Source organism: Lemur catta, chromosome 11 (assembly GCF_020740605.2).
Source record: "Lemur catta isolate mLemCat1 chromosome 11, mLemCat1.pri, whole genome shotgun sequence".
Lineage (NCBI taxonomy): Eukaryota > Metazoa > Chordata > Mammalia > Primates > Lemuridae > Lemur > Lemur catta.
In genome coordinates, this window is record NC_059138.1 from 75,737,489 (window position 1) to 75,759,903 (window position 22,415).

Consider the following 22,415-nt stretch of genomic DNA (forward strand, 5'->3'; position numbering starts at 1 on the left):
TATTGGTTCTGACCACAGGTAAACGGACAAACAAACCCTTGATTACATGGGGTCCCATTTCTACATTTTCCCTTCTGGTTATAATTCGTTAAAACAGTATTTCAGTCTGTGTTCACAAAGATGAAACCACAGCATCACATAGGGAGGAGGTTTGCTAGCACAACTCATATCCTCTTTGTAAATCTCTGTTTATAACCTGTCATACCTAAAAATATTAAGGATAAATCCTTGATTTCTTCAACTATCCAGGGTTCAAATTTCCTCACTGTCTCATAAATGAGCTTATTGATTTAAATCAGAATCCAGTAGGTTGGTAATGTCTCTTAAATCTCTTTTAATCTCTGCCTCTTTTTTTTGCCCTTGCATCCGATTTGTCAGAGAAATTCAGTCATTTTTCCTGTAGAGTTTCCCACAATCTGGGCTTTGCAGATGGCATCCCTATGGTGTTACTTAATATGTTCCTCCATCCTCTGTATTTCCTGGAAATTAGTAGCTAGATCCAAAGGTTGCAACAGATTTAGGGTTGATGTTTTGGCACAAATATTAAATAACTTTCATCATGCTAGTTTTTTTAAATTAAAAACTTTTAGAGTTTTTTTTAAGTTCTCATTTTTAAAATAAGCACCTTATTACCTTTCTACTTAAAATAGATTACTTAAGTACTACAGCAAAAGTCCTAAAGTGTTCTAGATTAAGAGTTAGGAAACTTTTTCTTAAGAGAATAAATCATGGACCACACAGTCTCCATCAAAACTTCCCCGTTGCAACTGCTCAACTCTGCCATTATAGCATAAAAGCAGCTCTAGACAATACATTAAAAAATGAGTGTGGCTGTATTCCAATAAAATTTATTTACAAAACAGGCAGCTGCCAACATTTCATAGTTCGCTGACCCCTAGTCTAAAGGATCAAAAGTTTGACTTACAAAATATATATATCACTAGCAAATATAAAATGTGAACATTGTGGGTTTTTTGGAAGGGTTTCTACATAGCCACAAAAGTAACATGCTATCCAGTCACCACCTTTACCTAAATATGGCTTCTGATTAGGTCAGTAACTGGGTGGCACGTAGAGGGCTTGCAAAGAGAATTCAATTCAACAATTCAACTCAACAAATGTTCATGAACAAACGACTATACAGGCAACACAAGGGGATCCTAAGATGAGTAAAAGACAACAGCTCTGCCTTCCAAGGCCCAGCAGGCTAGTGGGACAGGTAAGAGGAAAATACAGGGAGAAGATAAGCCAAATATGTAAATACTGAGGTTTATGGAAGGCTGCAATAGGTATCACAAAAGACAACCCAATGACATCCCGCGTTTAAAGGGAAATAACATCGGTGAGAGCAGGAGAGCTCCATGGATGGGCAGCACCATGTATAAATGAGTTATCTTCTTGCCTGCATGTCAAGGACTTTAAGCACAAGCTGTTCGCTACATACAAAGTCTATTCAGGCCGCTTCATCCTTTATTCACCCTCCTAATTTCAGATCAGTTCTCTGAAATATTTGCAAGACAAAGGGTTTGAGAAGGAGAATCATAGGGATTGACTAACTCACCTTCTTGTTTTTCTAAGCTGTCTTTGCCGGCACAGCAATCTACATGATCGTCAGCTGGAGAAAAAACTTCAGAAAAATTGAATTCGTCCTCTCCTGTCCACCAGCCTTGACTCTGAGCATAATTCTTGAGTTCAGGATGCTCTGCGTCCATCTTAGTGGTGAGTGAAAGCTGATTGCAAATGCACTTCACTCCCTCTGCAAAGAGTGCAAAGCCCCGTTAGTTGAAAATAGACTTACAAAGACTTAATAAAGAAATGGAAATTTACCCTTCCCTTAAAACCCTGACTTTAACTACAGGGAGGAATCACTTTAATTTTTGAAGAGAAAAACAGACAATCCTTGGTTTTCCCTCTAGGAGCGGTCCTAAAAGGTTTCATCAGTCTTGACCGTGGCATTATCACATTTTAAATGAGTAACGATTACTTTACTGATCTTAAATTTGCAATCAAAAGGAAATATGTAAGGCTTTTCATTCCGGCTAAATAAACTCCAAGCATTCATTACTTACAAAAAAAGTGAAAGGTTCTTTGAAAGAGTTATTGCACTAACAAGACTTAGAAATCTGTAAGAGATTCCTCTAGAGAGATGCTATTTCTCTACAACAATGCTTTACAGCTATGGTCCCAAACCCTGGGCTGCGAACCAGTACTGGTCTGCCTGTTAGGAACCACATGGCAGGAGGTGAGCAGCAGGGGTCGGAGGGAGTGAGGGAAGCTTCATCTGTGTTTACAGCTGCTCCCCATCACTCGCATCACCACCTAAGCTCCACCTCCTGTCACATCAGCGGCAGCGTTAGACTCTCCTAGGAGTGCGAACCCTACCGTAACCTGAGCATTCAAGGGATCCGGGTTGCGAGCTCCTTATGAGAATCCAATGCCTGATAATCTGAGGTGGAGCTGAGGTGGTGATGCTAGTGCTGGGGAGCGGCTGCAAATACAGATTATCATTAGCAGAGAGGTTTGACTGCACAATAAATGTAATGTCCTTGAATCATCCCGAAACAATCCCCCCACCCACCCTCCAGTCCATGGAAAAACTGTCTTCCATGAAACTGGTCCCTGGTGCCAAAAAGGCTGGGGACTGCTGCTCTACAGCATCTACTAAGGTTTCTCCTCCCCGATCTGATTCTTTTTCACCTGGAAAAACACTATATACCACCACCCCTTGCTCAAATATAAGTGGTTTTTAAAAATACAAATCGAATACTTCTTCATTCAACTTTTTTTGCAGGCCTCAACATTTAGAAAAACATAGGGACAATGATAATGAACCGTTTTAAAATAATGGAATGTATTCATGCATATACATATGTCCAGGTGCCTGTGTGTGTGTGTGTGTGTGTGTGTGTGTGTGTGTATGTGTGAAAAATCTATGGGAATTTTTTTCTTATAAAAATAGAAGTGTAACTAAACAAATCTAGAATCAGAAATGCCTGCATTCTGAGTACACTCCACCTTGATGAATGAGGGTTCGGGTCTGAAATTCTATCAGCTGGCAGGCCGGCTAGCTATGTCTTCTCCAAAGCCTGAGCTGCAAACACACAGGACAGCTTGGCCTTCAAGCTTCAAGTGCTGTCCAGAGTGCAAACACTAAGAAGTTATCAGTGCTAGCTCAAAAGGGCCATTCACAGGTGCTGCTTCCAAGGGGCATCATGATCTTCCAAATTCTTGGAAAATGAAGTGAAAGAGAGAGAGAGCCTAACGATAAGCAACAATAAAGCCATCACTGCCTGAAAACCAGTTCCTAGAGGCAGGATCAGTGGTGGACTGAGTTCTTTCCATATGTTTTGCTTCCTTGATTTACACTTCCAAAATAAGCATTCCTGGATGATGGGCACTGGTCCTTTGCCATTCATCATTTACTTTCCACCATAAAAGTAAAATTATAAACAATTACAAAATATAACACAGTTTGGGCCTAAACATGTGATTTTGACATCATTCATATTCTAAGCAATTTAAAAAAATACTCTTATTTGGAAATAGAATCTTGGGGAAAAAACTACTCTTGTGAACAACTCCACAGATGTTATTTTCCAAGAGGGCTGATTTATAGTAGACATCTGCTCTCAGGAATGTTAGCATTTGGGGACACAGTGCATTAAATCCTCCTGCAGTCAACCACATCGCTGCTGGGATCAGAGGACATGAAATCGATGGGTCCAAGAAATGGCTGGGGATTTTTGACATTTAAATATTTAGTGAAGGATAACATTCATTTTGTGGAGATGGATTTTTTAAGCCATATTTTGAAGGGAAGCTCAGCTTTTGAAATGCAGTTACAGAGCAAAAAGTTGTAGGTTCTACTTAAAAGTAATAGGTCTGCTTTTAAGCATGGAGCACTAGCCCTTTTGATGGAACCATTCAACAGTAAGACTTCATCTTAGGAGGGTTTTCTATAAAGGAGTTTTAAGTTCCTGCATCGCAGGAGAGTTGGAGACCTGGTGGGCCACACTACCAACACTGTAAGAGTTGGGCAAGCCCTGGTCGCGTATGCGGGGCACTCGGGGGTGGAGTAACTCTAATTGCTGACGGGCACTGCTAGCCCATTCTGCACCCTGTGACCATGAGAAGCAGCCACCCCAAGCCCAGGCAGACACGGCCTTCCCATAGCTTGGCCAGGAAGCCACAGTCTAGATTTCACTGCCTCAGTGGGACAATTTTATACATGGTACAACATTCCCATCATCCAGAGAGGCCCTGATCACTGGACTAACTTTGTACACAGAAAATAGGCTTGATTCCCAACTACTGCAGATCTTCTGCTTCTAACTCAGGTAAAATGTGGTTCCATTTACCCCTAGAACGGGGATGGCAAACAGGTTTCATCCCTAACATCATTTCTGATTAATTGCAAGAGACTCCCTGGTAGATTCAGTTAAGAACAATACATAGGCCAAGTGTAAGTTCAATAAGAAAAGAGTGCTGTGATCTACTAGCCATGTCTGCCATGAGCACAGGAGGGGAGAGTCACAGCACACACATCATGTGTTCATCATTCAGTCCTAAGGAATATAATAGGAGCACCACTGCCTGATTCTCTCTTAGAACTACTTAGTCCTCTTGGAAGCCCTTTAACCCATTCTGGGATTCCCATCCTGATGACGTTAGACACCACTCCCACCCCTGGCATTTCCTTCCGGCGCTGTCTTAGAAGCATGATGCTGCAGGACCACAGAGCAGCAGTTTTATGGGCACTAAATCCTTCTGGGTGGATCACTCAGTCCTCTGCTCTTCAAGGAACATTGTCTCACAGAGAAATGGCCTTGTGGGCCCAGACTGGCATTCCATGGTCCTCACATAGATCCAAGCTCCTATTCTAGGGGATCATTCCAAACACAAAGATCTACAGGGCTGGGGGTGATGACAAGGGGGAGCCCCCTGGTGAAGGGATTTGTTGCCCTATTATGAAGGAAGAATCATCACTCCCTTGACCAGTTAACAGAGTAGCGGTTTTAGTCGTGGAACTGCTGCTGGCAGTCAAACTGGGTACTGCCCAGAAAGCAAAAGAGAAAATCTGAAATGTTAGGAATGTGCTTCCCAAGTGTTGCCATTCCTTCACGCCAAGTTCAGGAGACCCCAGGCTCCTCCCTGGGCGCAGATGCCCAGAAACGAGAGGCATGCGTAAGCACGAAGACCGGGCACAGAGAAGGTCCGCAGCAGCACGGCTCCTCTCGGTCTGACGCTGCACGTCCAGGCAACACCCATCTTAGCCTTTCTGTCCCGAAAACTCTTCACCATCCACACCCACTCACCTGTGACTTTCTCGGCAGCCCAGTACTTCCCTACGGTCTCGAGCACCCAGGCTTCGTCGCGATCCACAATCAGATACGCACTTTGGAAGCTGTGGCAGGAGCTGGCATCTTCATAGTAATTCCCACCTTGTCCATGTTCTTCCAACAAGGAGACGATGACATCTAAGGCCTCTTTAGCTGTTTCCCCTCTTTCTAAACCCAGCCTGAAGTAAGGGAACCAGAGATATACCTCAGTCATTTCACGCCACGTGTTTACTACCACAGCAATCAAAGAGTGGTAAGGCTGAGTTATGAAACACCCCAGCGGGTGTAAACATGTTAAATATGCAGACCAATATGCGGACCGGGTAACAGCGCTGTAACTCATGATACTTCTCCTACATGGACAGTTAAAAATCATGGGGCTGTTTTCTGTCTCTGGACATTCCCCTTCTACACAGAACAGTCAGGAACCCAATGGCTTCTTCTCCCTCTTGACAGGAAGTTCAGCCATCTCTCTCTCCCTTCTCTGACTGTGTCTTCCATGGCGCTGGCAAGCTCAGCTCTAGCCTTAGCAGGACCACCTCTCTGTGACTTGTGCTCCCTCCTGACTCTAGCCCGGGCAAAAGGAAGTCTCTGCCCCGTCCAACCTCGATCTCTATGAATCGACACCAGATATTTTGCTTAGTAATAAAAGTGTTCAATTGCCAGCCATTGTTCTCTGCCTATATAATTTGCTCAGAGATCTCATTAGGAATGGGCAGCTGGCTGGGACATGATCAATCCTTTCTCTACACATTTCTCCTCCTACCTACCAGCCCACGTCCATTGGTGTGGTTTTCAGCTTCAGTTATAAAAAGAGCACATATTCTTTCTGAAGTGAGACATTCCATCTCTCCCTGGCCCTTCCAATTAATAGACTCTTTAAAGAGAGCACAGATCTGGCCCTCTGTGTGACCTTGGGCAGGTTACATAATATATTTGGCTTCAGTTTTATGTTGTCTATAGAATGAGTACCCACATCATTAGGTTTGCTACAAGGATGGGTTTATGAGATAATGACCATGAAAATACACAGCCCTAGTGCTGGGACCAGATAAGCGGTCAGTAAATTTCAGGAGGTAGAACACTGTGGCAGAGAAACATATGATTCAGAGATAAATGGACCTAGCGTCTAGATCTGGTGCCGCTACTCACTGGCTGTATGATCCTAAGTAATGTGACCTTTCCAAACTGTGATTTTCTCATCTGTAAAGCGAAAGCAATATTACCTCCCTCTCAAGTTGCTAAGAAAGAGGATGGAGCATGATGTGCACTCAGTAAATTTCCACTTATTCATCTGTTCACTCAAATTATAATTCCAGTGGCAGGAACACAAGAGTCTCAGAACAGGGGCAATGGAGCTACTAAGACGGTGATATAAGCCAGTTCTCGATGAATTTTCAACTTGAGAAGTAATAACTATTAAAATCTACCCTATTTGATGCTTCCTAAAGGGATTTCACTGGGCTGCCAGGGAAAAGAAAAGGTAATACAACAATATGCTATGGACTGATTCATTTTAAGCTTATTTAGGAAGACTTGCTTACAAGGCAGTGATTTACAAAGCTGAACCCTAAGACCTTAGGAGAGCAATGAAAGAATAAACCCATTAGAAGATTGAATTAAGTAGACTTTTCCATTGGTCAATGTCACCCTCTCCAAAGAGGAGTAGCAGAAGCAAGCACTGATCTTGAGGATCTGGAACAAACAAGTGCGCTGGGAGTGCCTCTCACAGCCCAGAGCTGTACACTCTGCAGGGCCTCCCTGCTCCTTTCCACAGGCCCCTAGTGGCCTCCTCGTCACAATGCCTCACACGCATTCCAGGCAGAACCCTGTTCCCAGGGCCTTTGTAGGGCCCCCACTTGTCCATGTAAACGTGCTAAGAGCACGTGAACACCCAGCCAGGTGCAATAGCCCCATGTTTGGAGTTTGTGATTCCTCTTTTTGGATCTCTAACACACTTTCCTGATGTTCTGCCTGACTGCATTCCACAGTGAGGCCCCAGTGCTTGCACTTGCCCTCCCACACTGAACGCAGTGGCCTACGTGCACAGAGTCTGCAGCAGGACCTGCAGACTCATCACAGACACAGTTCTGACTTTACCTTCCCACCACTCAAGCCAGGACCGTGGGTCAGAGGTACTCCTTCCTCCCATCTGACCATTCCCACCTGGTCTCCCGGCCACGGTCTGAGGACAGGACCACCTGCTCCACAGCACGAGGGCCCTGAATGCCACTGGGGTTACACACTTGCCACCTGTGACTGAGAGATGCAGATGAATGCCATGTCACTGGGGCCGGAGGAGATGCCAGAGAGACCAAGCCTGTGGTGATCCAGGGCCACAAGTCACACGACAGCCCAAGGGCTATTTTCAAGCATTTCCAACGTCTCACTTCCAATATGAGGCAGATCCATGTGATTCCAGATGAGGGCAGCACTTTCTGCCCCCCCTGCCTAATTTCACTTTGGCTGCTACGCCTCAGCATGGGCAGGACAAGGACAAGGAAAAGGAAGAAATTAAATAGGCCAAGGTTAGAGGCTCGCTCTGACATCTACCTTCAGTGCAATTCGAATCCTTCCAAAGTGTGCACTTTGTGCACGTTGTTTTGGGTCTGGCAGTTAGACACTCCTGGATTCAGTTCCTAGTTTTACGGGAAAATCTTTATTTGAAGCCATGACCTTCTCACAGGCACGTCAAGCACACTCTGCCCAGTCCTGGAAGGTCAACACATCTCACTGAGGAAGACCAGTCCCCTCTGCACTTCCCTTGCTTAAAGCTCTTTGTTCAGGAACTCTGCTTATCTTCCCCATACCTGCGCCTCCACAGATTAGGGGGACCTCTGTTCCTCTGTACCCCAAATAAGGTAAAACTAAGTTAAAACTAGATTTACCATGGATGTATAATCATTGTTTGGGGAAAAGTAATAAAAATAGTCAATACCCCTGCCCTTAGAGGGATGAGCCTGATGTTCTTACTGGACTCAGCTGCAGATAACCTTCCCTCCTCCCTACAGTCAACGAGTCTGTAAGGCCCCCCTGGGTTCCTGATCTTTTGGACATCAGAAGATTCCCAGCCAGAGGCTAGAAGCAGGAAGATGATGCTATGGACTGAATGGTTGTGTCCCCCAGAATTCATATGTTGAAGCTAATACCCCATGCAATGGTATTTAGAGTTGGGGTGAGGCCCTCGTACTGGGATTAGTGCCCTCCTAAGAAGAGACGTGTGAGCTTGTCTTCTCTCTCTCTCTGTTCTCTGCCATGTGAGGATACAAAAAGACGACCGCCACCTGCAGGCCAGCAAGCAGGCCCTCCCTAGACCATGGGTCTGCCAGTGCCTTGAGCTTGGATTTCCTAGTCTCCAGCACAGTGGGAAATAAGTGCTTGCTGTTTGAGCCCCCAGTCCACGGTGTATTGGTTGTCGTGGCCCACATGGAGCAAGACAGGTGAGAACTGGCTGTGAATGTCAAGTGCAGCCTCGATTTGGGGGAAGGGCACGTGAAACCTTCTGCCCAATCTCCATCTCTTGGTGTCCAAGCTCACTGAGAGCAGAAGGGAGAAAGTGTGCTCTCATTCAGAGAGGAGCAGTCAGCAGGCCCTGCCTGTTACCTTCCTACGCTCCAGTTTCCTCACCTGCTAAATGGAGGTAGATATACCTACCTCACTGGTGTGAGAATGAAATGAAATAACATTTGCAAAGCTTGTCTTACAACAGCATTCAGGGAATAACTACTTACACAGGTTCTGCCCTCCTGCAGACACTGGGCCTCCTTTCAAATCACCTGAGAGTCACATTCACCAACCATCTAAAGACAAGCTACGGATCTCTCCAAATTTTCACACTGGCCTCTTTTTGAGGACTTTTGTGTTTTTTAACATACTGAAGGGCAGATGGAAGGTGTCCAGAATTATAAGATGTTCTGAAGTATTGGGATTGATTAGGTTTCAGGGCCAATGTTAAACATAAATGGGAGCAGCAAAAGCTAGTCTGCAGAAAAAGAAAAAAATAAAGCAGTTGTGCAAAGGGGAGAAGAGGCACAAAACACTGAAAGAATGCAGTGATCTGCCGGAGCCGGCTGGTGCCAGCTCCGAGAGTAGATGGTTAAACTACAAGAATTTTGAGCCAGTTGTTAAACCATTGGTAGCTTGAAATTCATCACGGTGGGAATATTTATGCTACCGAAACGGGAAAAGGCCACAAATCAGAGCTGCCCCTCCCCACCATCAAGATGGGTATTAAGCATTTAGTGGCATACCACTGACTAATGGGTTCCAAAAGCCTCCTACTTCTCACCCACGTTGAGGCCCAGGTGCACCATCATAACCAACTGACCTTGTAAGAGACACCCTGACATCCAGGAAATAAATTTCCATTTTTATGTTAGCCCCTGTCAGCTACCTGTTGCTTGGAACCAACTCCATGAAGCATGCAAAAATGTGTGTATGTGTTTATGTGCCTTTGTCTTAGGAGACAGGGGACTAATGGTCAGAGTTTCACAGAGATCAGCAGATTAAAAATAACAGACAAACCTTAGCTTTTAGCATAAACATCACTGAAAATGAATTATAAGCACAGTATTGCCTAATGTTTGCATTCCCACAAGCCTCTAAGAAACATATACAGATTTTACCTTTATCTTAAAGTCAGTGCCTCTTAAATTGCTACTGTCATTCACTTATGTCTCTTTGAAGTGAGGTTGGATTTCACGTGCTGATGGGACGCACAAAGGACAGAATGTGTCTATACAGGGGCAACTAGCAGAGCCTTTGAACAACCAACCACAGTGTAGCAGGCACTTGAAACGGAGTGCAAAATGTGACTAGCCTGCACTCACAGGAGCTGCCCAGGGGAGAGACGGCAGCGGGCACAGAGTACAAGCAACGGCAGGGGAAGTAGTGGCGCCTCATACAGCAACCAACTGACAGCAAGTCTCCTCTGGAGCAGTGGTTCTCCACCCTTACTGTGCATCAGCACTGCCTGGAGGGCTTGCTGGCCCCACCCTCCAGAGTTTCTGATTCAGTAGATGTGGGTGGGTACCCAAAATTTATTTCTAACATGTTCCCAAGCGATGCTTGCTCGCTGTCCGCACTTTGAGAACTACTGCTCTAGAAGCTTGCCACTCAAACTATGGTCTGTGGATCCACAACATCAACATCACTTGAAGCTTCTTAGAAATTAATACAGGAAGCCTTCTGGTTATGACCCCTCGGATTCTGACTATGCTTGGCTGAACTGATCACAGCCTATTTAAAGCTGAGACCAGACCCTGAACCCAAAGATGCACTCAAGGTACAGATACCTGTGGCCCCAACCTCACCATGAAGAATTTACCAGTGACAGGATCCTCTTCACATCCTTTTTATTGCAATAGCTGGACATGGCCAGCCAGGGAGGGAGTTAAAATTAAATGGCTGTGTTAGACTCTTACCCTGTCATCTACTCCCGACATGTGTTATTGTCCCAGATCTTGCTAACTATCACAGCGCCAATTATGTGCCAAATATATCTTCTCTGTCTACCTCCCTCAGCCTTGTAGATCCAGGTCAAACATACCTGCTCCTCAAAGCATTCCCAGATGTGCCCAGTCTGCAATAATCTCCGAACATCCAGCACTGTTCGCTAAAGGCCATCCCCTAGAATTCTGTGCCCCTGACATGACATAAATCTCAGATTGCCTTGTGTGACCTCTCTCCTACATTCTTAAATTGTTCTTAAAATATGCATTCCTCAATTTTCTGTCCTTTCCCTGCAACCAGACTAAAATCTCTTTGAAGCTTTGAGCTTCCTCATGTGCCCACAGAGTCTAGTACAAAGTAGATGTTCAGTAAACCCCTGTTGTTTTATTGGTTGATAATCTTAAAAAGATACATCAGAGGTTTTGATGGAAGAAAAAAACATTCTCTTCTGTCATCCCTTAGAAATCAACTGTAAAAATGGTGATTTTTGCCAGTTCTGTAAGTCCCGTACTGCAAATATAACTCAAAGCACAAGGTCATAAATGAGGAATAAATGGGACATATTTTTCATTGTTAACTCTTTATTTTCAGGATTTCTACTAAGTACAGAGGTAAAAAAAAAAATACTAGGAGACCTGTGAAAACATAAGCTCAAAACTTATTTTTTCTTTTTTTTTGCTATCTCCAGGTAGATAATATCAAAACTTGTTATACATTTTATTCTGCTAATCAAGAAAAAACTACTTGTAAATATGAGGCTTTTTCTGCCTTTTCCCTAACCCAGGGAAGCTGCTCCTTCTGAGTTTATGAGAACCAGGAATAACAAGAAAGGGTAAGGAGGCATAAAGGCACTGTGCTACTAAAAAAGGGTCCGGATCAGACCTCTCCCTCGTCTGGCAGAAGGGTGGGTTGCAGAGGAATCTGTCTAAATGGGCAATTTCCCCTGTAAAACCAATGTCAAACCCCTATTCCTTTTTCTAGGGCATTAGCTTTGGGAGGTTCTTTGAAGGTCACAAAATCTAGATCTCATATTGAAAAAATGAGGGTGACCCAGAGAGGTAATATAACTTGGTGTATCCACACTGAAATCCAAGACCTCTTCAAACTAGGTCGTGATTCTATTCCACTTCATTATTTCAGAAAAAAGAAAGCCATTTCAGAATGTCGTTTTGTTCTATCCCACCCTCTACTTCAGTCATTCATTCAAAATTCAGTTATTGATCACCCGTTATGTGCCAGCCACACAGTTTCTGGAGCTTGTGACAGGAGTGAGCAAAGGCCCTTCTGCAACCCGCTGACACAGCTCATCCCTCCTGGTACATAGTGGCTGGGAGAGGAGAGGCAGGAAGAAAAGACAACTGAGATGTAGAGGAGAAAGGAGGGAAGTGATCTCAGTTGTTTTTTCTCTTATATTTTATTTTTTTAATATTTTTTATTGGTGTTTATTCACAAAGTTGTGCAACCATCAGCACAATCTAAGTTTAGAACATTTTCAACACCCCAAAAAGAAACCCCACACCCATGAGGAATCACTCCCCATTCCTCCACCCTCACCCCAACCCCAGGCAACTACTAACTACTTTCTGCCCCCGTGGATTTGCCTGTTCTGTGTATTTCACATGAACAGAATCATGCAATAGGTGACCCTCTGTGCCTGGCTTCTCTCACTCGGTGTGATGTTTTCAAGATCACCATGTTGTAGTGTGTATCTGTACTTGATTTCTTTTTATTGATGATAATACTCCATTATGATCTATTCCTTTTTGCTATTATCTCAAAGTTTATATCAAAAGGCACACATCATCTTTGGGAGAATTATGTCATAAAACAAGAGGTCTGGGGAAAATAAACCCTGTCTCCATTTCCAACACTTTCTGGGCAGTTGTTTCACAGAATCGCCGTGCAGTACCTGACCAGATCCATCCCCAGCAGGGCTTCCGTCTCGGCAGCTGGCTCCCGGGCGCTGACGGCCTCATTGGCTATGCACACTCCGTGTTCATTGGCTCCCATTTCTGCCCCCCACAGCCAGGCCGGTCTGCTTATCACTACGGCATGCGTCCTCGGGACCTGGTCGATGGCAATGTAAGTGCACTAAAAAACAACGACAGGAAAAAAGCGCCATCACCTGTCAGGTACCACTTAGTGTCCACCTTGGTACTTCCACTGAACCATAGCATCAGTCCCAAACAGAGCCAAGAAGTAAAAGGCCTTGGGAACACCCCGATTGAAAAGACACCCCGAGTCTCAATGCAGCTTAATCTCTCCATGGTGAGTTCAGTGTCTCTGGTTCAAGCCAGTCTATTCCTAGTGCTTACGTGATGTGGCGATCATCCTGAACCAGGTATTCAGCCAGTCGTTGCCCCAAACATCCCGTGCCTGCTTGTTTCGATAGGCACAGATGGCTGCCCTCGTTTCAAGCAAACACAGCTACTTAGGAGCCCTATCTTCAAAAGAAACGTTACCTAGAAGCCTAGCATAGAAAGCATACCAGAGGGAAGATGCTTTGAGTGAAGAAGGCAGGTCTCTGAGCCCTGAGATGATCCCTAGGGCTTCCTGGAACAAGTTTGACAACCTACATGATTGCTCTAGTGGTGGGAAAGAGAGCATGATAATAACATTTACACTTAACTGCTGCGTTACAATGTATGCTCTCTTATATTAATGCATTGTGCTTTCCTGTGTCCCATTTGATTCTCACCCCAGGCCAGTGAGGCAGACACGGAAGGACACAGCCCCACAGAGGCGCACTCTGCCTGCTGTCAGAGCCGCGGCACACACCACTCAGAGTCGATGCCTTACCTTCTCCGGATGCTGCGTCTTCACCTGGAAAACGAGGGAGCTAATTTGGATGAAACTTAAAAGTATTTTTAAACCTCAGAACCCTTCCTTCACACAAACTCTTAGACAGAAGCATAAACACAGTAAAACTGGTCAAAGCGTGTTGCATCTAAAGGAGGAAGAGGCAGGGGTCCAGGGTGGGGGACCCCTCAGAACCTTGCCCGCCTCTTCTTGCCTGTACCCTCCCCACACTGTGGCCCACGGCAGGGGACTGGGCTGGAGCAGTTGGAAAACCACACAGCTAGGTTATCCAGAGGGGCCTCCTGCCTCTGACATTCTATCAGCCTACGACACACCCTTTGTGTGGCGGATGCAGTATGGGGTTCAATGCTCTAAGTTAGGCAGAGCTCTTGAGCTCTCAAGGGAGGATTTTATCAGCTGCAGCAGTCATTTACATTTTAAATGGGGCAGCTGAAAGCTACTGCAGTCTTAGATTTTTTTTTTTTTTTTATTCAAGACCCAGCTATATCAACTGAATGCAGCCTGGAGAGTTATTCTGCATTGATTTCCCATAAATCTCCAAACCTCAGGTAAGAGCTGACAGCATGCGGCACATGCTCATTGGTCAGGTGACTTCTGTATCTGCATCCTTCATGTTAGGTGCTGCTCCGCACAGGGATGATGTCATTTCACTTGATAAATATTTGTAAACTGAAAGCCAATGAAGTCTGGAAGTTGTCAAGAGACCCTTTAGTTTTCATAGCAAATGAATAATAAAACGCACTCTTGAGATGTTTTCCCCGACGCAGTTCCCAACGGCTATTTATTTTTAAAAAATGATTCTTGTAGAGCAAAAAGGTGGCTAAAGCCCTAATCAAACTATGCTTCTCTGTGCTCTTCTAACTGGAATTTAAGTTTATATCTTAAGATTACATTTTTCTACATAAAAAAGTAGTCCAGGCATTGACACTTTCCAAAACCCCTGTCCCCACTGAGCACCAGTGACAAATTTTATCTTAGAAAGAATGAGTAAATAGGGAGGGAATCTCAGCTTCTTAAACATAGATTATTTATTATAAAGTTTGTAAAAAAAAAAAAAGCAGGAAAAAATAAAAATAGGAAATGCAGGATTTTGTCCTCAAATTCATTTTTATACACTCATTGCCATTTTGCCAATTATTTATGGAGCACCAACTATATTCAAGGCATTTTGTGCTAACTGCTGCTGGCAGAAAATCAGTGAGGACACCCAGTCCCTGTCCTTTCTGTTGGGGAGGAAGAAGAAGGCACACACACAACTTACTGTGCCTGCCAGACCAGCTCCCGTGAGTGTCACTGACCCTGCCTACTTCATACTTACAGCATCTTCCCCCTCCTCCCACCTTGCCCGTCCTATCCACCCTAGCCTGCTCTGCTTTTTCTTTTTCCCATTCCATTCCATTTCTCCCCTTCTAACCAACTGCTTCATTACATGTACGGTTTACGTATGCCATCTCCTCCCACTAGAATGCATGCTCCATGAGGGAGATATCTTTGTTGTTTAGTTCACTGACATATCCCAGATCTAGTACACACTAGGCATCAATAAATCTTTTTTTGGATGGAGAAATTACAAGGTCCAAGGAAAAGAGGAAACACATCCAAGTGGCTAGAGGCTTTATCAAGCAGGTGGCACTTGAGTTGATCTTGAAAACTGGGCCAGACATCAAGGTATTCCAGACAGAGCTAAGAGCCAGAGAAAAGACAGAAATGGTGACGTCAAAGGTGTGCTCATGGTCCAGAGAGGTCCTCACTGTACCGTTTGGGAGAGTGACTGTGATGACACTGAGACACCAAACTGCAAGACTCAATAAGGACTGCCTGACAGTGTTGACAATGGAATCAAAAAGACCAGATGGTCTTTGTGGGAGTTCAAAACATATGCAGCCAACTTGACACTTTTCAGGCCAAACTCAGAATGATGAGGAAGGAAGGGGATCCCCGCATAGCCAGATGGGCCACATCGGCCCCTCCCAAGCATGAGACTGAAAGCTGATGCAGCCAGACTCCCCTCTATGCCCCCTGTGGCATCCTTGTCACGCACCACAGATCATCGGGACTAACAAGGGCCCTTCTGTGACTGCCACTCACGCAGCTCCATTGTGTTTTAAAGCTGGCTAATCACATGCGGTGGGGGGGAGGGAATAAACGCACTTGTCTCACATAGATTTGTTATTTAAAATCCCACTTTGGGAGCAAATCTCACAAAACAAGGAACATTTACACAAGAGGTGATTAGCTAAACTTTGTAAAGTCAGCCATCTAGAACATGAACTCCACAGGCAATCATTTTTTTTTTTTTAAATAAAATCCACCAACCTTTGCAATTGCCACATTAGTAAGGAACAGAGAAGTGGGATCCAGGAGGTTTCATCAGGGAAAAATATCCAAACACCACCTGAATTCTTGTTTCAGTGTGGCAAAACCAATTTAGTTCCCCAAGTCAAAATTCCTAGCCAAAATTTCTATTAGAAAAACAAAAGAAAAAAGGAAGTGTTCACCATTTAAAAGATGGATCTTCACAGAGATGATTCTTGATTGCAGTCATGATCTTGAGTCATGAAGCTGTTACAGTGAGCGGTGGAAACAGATGAGCAATTGGTCTTGCTGCCCCATGGCTGCTCCCACCAAGCCTTTTATAATACAAATCTGTCAGCCAGTGCGACTTCTGGGTGTCAAAGCCATGTAACAATGTAAAAACGCCCAGAGAGGAGAGCAGTGGTGAGGCGTAGTTTTAAATGTCAGCGTTGCCCAGTGCTGATCATGGGGATTTAAAGGAACTGCCGGTCCTGAGCTTGCTGCTCTCTCAGGTAGCCGCACCCCCCCACCCCCGGCTGGAAGACAGAAAAGACCAGCCTGGAAAAGACCCCAGAGACAAAGACAAAAGCAACTCTTCCGCAGAGCAAGCCCTTCCTTATTTTGTGTGATCGTGTCGAAAATGAAAAGCAAGATCAGCTTCATGCCGTCGCCTGCCCCATCCACATTCCAGCACGCACTATTTCTGGATCTAGCCCAGTGAAAGGGGGAATAGAGACGCTCACACAATGGACGTTTCAATTAATGAAATGCAACCATTGTGCCTGTCCGACTGTACTCAGATGGTGAACACAACCCTGGCACCACCAGTGAAAACCATTGTGAGACGAGTTGATGAGTCAGCCAGACTTGTCAGGGTGGGGGAAAATGGCAGGGAAAATGGGAGCCTTTAGGGGAAATGCTTTTAGTTTTAGAAAATTTGCAACTCTAAGGCAGCACTGCTAATTATCACTGAAGAGTTTTTATTTGTTTTTAAATTATATATATACAATATATATATATACTTAAATATATATATATATATATATTTTAGATGGGGTCTTGCTATGTTGCCCAGGCTGGCCTCAAACTCCTGGGTGCAAGTGATCCTCCCGCCTCAGCCTCCCAAGTAGCTGGGACTACAGGTGCACAACACCGCAACCAGCTTGTTTGTTTTTAATTTTTTTTTTACCCCACTGTCTTGCAACTATGTGACTGGTTTTAGAAAATGTGTCCTTAAGGTTCATATGAGTCTAAATAAAGACAAAAGAAGGTGTTGAGATCAGAGGGCTACAAACTCAACCATATTTTAGAAGCACTGCTTTTTGTTTCCCTGAAGCTTTAAGATCTTTGAGGGTGGGCAATGCACAGGCCTGAGGTCAGAAATACGTTTTGGAAAGTGGACATTATGGAAGGAAGGAAGCCCTCTGCTGAGCCACTCTCTCATGGAAGTGAGGGAGATACTCCTGACTCCATACCAGTCTGAGGACTCCTGCTTCTGGGGCGGAAGAAAAGAAAATAGAAAAGCAGACAGAAAGCAGAGCATACAATCTGCCCAGCAGCCATGGAGCTTGGCTCAGCTCTCTCTGATTGTAGAATCACTTGTGCTTTCCTATTGTACGAAATAACCTTCAGAATTAAAATTCAGACCCCACCCCCATACACGTACATACCCCACACACCACAAATACAGCCTCCATCTGGACAATTTTACTAACAATGCTACCAGCCATCATTAATTGGTAATTTTTATTCTTCTTGTAAATATTTTCATTGGTTAAAAAGAGGGAAATGAACTACCAGGAGCCTGCCCCGGATCATGAAAGTTACATAAACTCGTTGAGGACACTGAATCCATACAGCACTTCATGTTATAGAAAACAGACATAAATTAAACCTAGCTTTCAAAAAAACAAAAAAGGAAACAACAAAGACTTTAAACTTCAAAGCAGGGAAACAATGGAGATGAGATGATTTATTACTGAAAAATAACAGACTTTCAAAAAATATTATGTGTCATATCTAACTTTATCAAGAATTCTGTCTCCATAAATTGTGGTATAATTAGCCTCTTGGGCACCAAGTATAAATATTGCAAATGTTAGCCGAAATCCATTGTTTCTCTGGAACAATATTCTAATGTTGGATTAATTTTTTCCTAAATAGAAAGTTCAACCATATACAAACAGGCCTATACCGTCCGTGGGCATGCATGTACACATACACAGACAGACAGACAGACAAACACAAACATGTGGAGAACATCATAACCCAGGAAGTTATCCATCTGCTTCTTCAACACCCCTACCTAGAGGAAGGAGCAGGAATTGAGGTAAAGTTGAGATGCGCTCTGTGATGGACGGTGCTACAGCATCCTCAAAGAGGAGAGAGGGGCTTTCAAAAATGTACATATACATATCCATCCTCCTCCACAATCAAAAGAGAAGTTGTTGAAAGGCCAGAATCCACATGGGAAAGACTAAAGAATATAGTTATGATGTTCCAATCTGCCAACTGCACAGCTGACAAAAACGTCCAGTGTCATTTTGGAAACTGGGGAACTCTGAGCTGGAGGATCTTACTTATTCTTCCAAGCTCGAGCGAAGCGAACTTCACACACGGCAGACGATGGGGACAGGACGGCCCAAACGGAGGAAGAGGGGTGGGTGGGTGGACCAAGGTGGGTGGGCGGATGAGCAGCCAGGGTGACTTTTAGCACATGGTTATATTCTCAGAAGATGAGTTCCTGGGGCCTCAGCACTCAAGTATGACGTTTCTACTTGTGTTTTAAATGCCATGGAATCGCTGAGGAATAGATGGGTTTTTATGGAAAGTTTTCACTCTTCATAGTTACACAAAAAAGTCTGTATTTTAACAAGCACTAATATGAAAGGTACATGATAGTAATTGTGGCTCACAGGCCCAAGTATGCAAAAGAACCCATCACTCTGTACCTGAGACAAGAACAGGGGGTAGAGATAGGTGTAACTGTAAGGGAATTAAAGGGATAAGAGCGAGTTTCAAAAGCAGATTCAGAAGCACGTGCTAAAGATAAGAGTTTGGGAACGAGACCCAGGGTCAAAAAATCTTTCAACACTAGTGAAAAAGAAAAGAGAAAGAGGAGAGGAGAGGAGAGGGGAGGGGAGGAAAGGAGACGGGAGGGGAGGAGAGGGGAGGGGAGGAAAAAGTTTCTCTCTACACAATGTTCTCCTTAGAGTTGACAAGGTGCGTTCATGCATTGGTTCACACAAGTCTCACAAAAGCCCTGTAATGCAGGTAGGGTGGGTATTATGATCTCTATCAGAAAATGAGGAAACTGAGTCTCAGAGAGGCTCAAAGTTCCAAGGATCTGTAAAGAGGAAGGCAGGGCAAGAGCCCGAGACCCCTACTCCCGGGAAGAACTCATCCCCCTAGTTTCAGGTGATGATTTATTGTGGAAGGACAAGCATAAAGAGTCACATGTTCACACAGGAGTGGCAAGCTAGAGGGAGGAGGGGATATTGGTGCTGAGGCCTTGGAGGATGCATAGGAGTCTACCAGGTAGATGAGAGGAGGGGAGAGGACAGAGATTCTTGGCAAAGGATAGAAGGAGCAAATGCAGAGAAAAATGCAGGTGTTGTTTGTTAAAGAAACAGCAAGCAGCTCTGTGTAGCTGGGGCCCAGGGAGCAAGCTGAGAGAGAACAACTAAGAATGAGGGTAGAAAAGTCAGCAGGAAACTGTACATCTCTTATGGAGGTCAGTTATGACAAAAGTTTTACCCTATGGCCCAGTGATGCTACATCTGGAAGCACATCCCAGGCTACACACATGTACATGTACAAAATGACATGTGCACAGGCTCTTCCCAGCTGCACTTTCTGGACTAGCAAAATACTGGAAATAGTCCAAGTGTCCACCAATGGAGGACAAATTAAGTAAATTGTGGCACATCTCCACAATGGATTACCATGCAGCTGTAAAAATAATAAATAAATAAGGATAATCACTGTGAACAGATATAGAAAAATCTTTAGAAAATGTTAAATGAGAAAAGCAAATTAGAGACCTTCTGTTTGAAATTTGAAATTATATATTTTAAAAAATCAAGTTTAAAAATACTCTATATAATGTGCTACATTTGTGGAAAAAAAGAAAATAAGGCTAGATATTCATTTCTTTGTATTTGCATAAAACTGTGGAAGGGTATGCAAGAAATTATGAAAAGGGTTATATAGGATGGGAATCAGAGTAGATATGGACAAGTAAGGAGAAAGACTTCTTACTGTGAACCTTTTTAATATCATTTAATCTTTGAACTACATAAACATGTTACGTATTCAAAATGTAAAATTACATTAAAAAGTATAATGAGTTGAAAGTTTATGTCTATATAAAAATCTGCACACAAATGTTTATAGCAGCTTTATTCACAACTGCCAAACTTCAGAGTCAACCAAGATGTCCTTCAGTAGGTGAATGGACGAATACACTGGTACATGCAGACAATGGAATATTGTTCAGTTATAAAAAGTAACGTATTACTATGCCTGGATAAGAAATGAAGGAACCTTAAATGCATATTTACTAAGTAAAATAAGTCAGTCTGAAAAGGCTACATACTGTATGATTCCAACTTTATGACATTTTAGAAAAGGCCAAACTATGGAGAGAGTAAAAAGATCAGTGGTTTCCAGGGGTGGGGGTGGGAGAGGTGAATAGGCAAAGCACAGAGAATTTTTCAGGCATTAAAAATATTCTCTATGATACTATAATGATGGAACATGTCACTGTGCATCTGTCAAAACCCCTAGAATATGCAACACAGTGTAAACTATGGACTTTAGTTAATAATACTGTACCCATATTGGCTCATCAATTGTAACAAATGTACACACTTTGCAAGAGGTTAGTAATAGCGGAAACTGGGAGGCAGGCGATGAAGTATATGGGAACTCTCTGTACCTTCTGTTCATTTTTCCGTAAACATAAAACTGCTCTAAAAAAATAGTTTATTAATTTAAAATAGAAAAGAAAAGAAAGAAAGAGAAGAAAAGAAAGGGAAAGCAAACAGGGTGCCAGTTGGGAAGAATGCTGAATGGCATGCAAATCAGCCTGGACTCTCATCCTGTGAACAATACCAAACATTTTTCAACAAGGCAGTGACAGAGCTGAGTTCTGGAAAGAAAATTCTGGTAACCCTGCCAGGAGAAGAATCCTAGAGAAAAAGACAGGGGACCAATAGGAATATTATAGCAGAAGGGAGATAGGGTCGGTCTGAATGAGACAAGAGCAGTGGGGGAGAGATGGGGACACAGGGGAGGAAGCAGCAGGACTCGGGAACAACTGTCCCTGAGCATCTGGGATGGGCAGGAAATGAGGGTCACATTTCCCCCTGGTTTCTAGCATAAACTACATGGCAGACAATGATGCTGTTAGAGCAACAGGGGCAAATGAGCTGGGGAAAACAAATTTGGGTTTTGACCTGTGAGGTTATGTCACCCATAGGACATGCATGCAGAAATGCACAGAGGTTGCTCCAAACACAGATATGGAACTCAGAAAAGAGGTCAGAGCTGCCTTAGAGATTAATTATGGCATATATCAAACTGCATTTATTTACGCAAGGGGAATATGATTTACTCTACAGTGTATTTGAGTAATAATATACCATGGGTTAACTAGTAAAAGGAATCTCATCTATTTCCTAAAATAACTGTAACCATCAGAGTAAAATATTGAGTTATTTAGCCTACCCTCCAAAAAAGAAAACAAACTTTTCTAAAATATTTATTTCAGACGTGTTCATAAATGGCTTTGTGTGATGAGTTACTGTGGCTACTTAACCAAATGGTCATGGATTTGGACAGCAAACGGCAGGGACAGTGTGTCTCTACTCCAGTGTTTGGGGCTTGGAATCACCTGAAAGGTCACTCACTCACACGTCTGGCAGTTCATACTGCCGTCAGGTGGGGAACCTGAGTTCTCTGTGTGGGCCCGCTGTAGTCTCTGTACGTGGCTAGCTTGGGTTCCTCCCAGCATGATGAATACCTGGGTTCCTAGGGCTGGAGTCCCGGGAGAGAGAGGGACAGTGGAAGCTGCATACTTTCATGGCCCAGCCTTGGAAGTCACACGGCACCACTTCTGCCATGCTCCGCTGGTCAGAGCAATCATAAGTCGTCACCAAGATTCATGGCAGGGTGAAGGGCACAGACCTCCCCCTCCCCCTTCTGGGGCAGGAGTGCCTTCTCCACATTCTAAGAAGTGCATGTGGGACGGGAACCCCCAGTTGTGGGAATTCCAATCTGTCCACGTGAAAATCAAAGTTTTATTTCAGTTTGTGTGTCTCTTGGGGGAAAAAAGATAGAAATAATCAGGGAAGACAAACAGGGAAGGTCAGTAACAACTCAAAGCAGCAGACTTCATCCACAGAGTCCACTCTGTTTCAGGAAAAAAGAGAAACATGCAGACCCAAATGGCATGGATATTCAGTAATACGTGAATACCCATTTAAAACCTAACATGCCCCCAGAGAA

At 43.9% G+C, this 22,415-nt stretch overlaps 1 protein-coding gene across 4 annotated transcripts in view; it reads right to left on the minus strand.

Moving 5' to 3' along the window:
- Positions 1 to 22,415, minus strand: part of SCRN1 (secernin 1) — a 63,595-nt gene that overhangs the window by 16,538 nt on the left and 24,642 nt on the right. For all 4 annotated transcript variants that reach the window (XM_045564221.1, XM_045564220.1, XM_045564219.1 and 1 more), the window contains exons 3-5: positions 12,700 to 12,881; positions 5,316 to 5,518; positions 1,562 to 1,756 (exon numbers count right to left, since the gene is read on the minus strand). In XM_045564221.1, the coding sequence (XP_045420177.1) occupies positions 1,562 to 1,756; positions 5,316 to 5,518; positions 12,700 to 12,881 (580 nt within the window). The remainder of the gene's footprint in view (positions 1 to 1,561; positions 1,757 to 5,315; positions 5,519 to 12,699; positions 12,882 to 22,415) is intronic.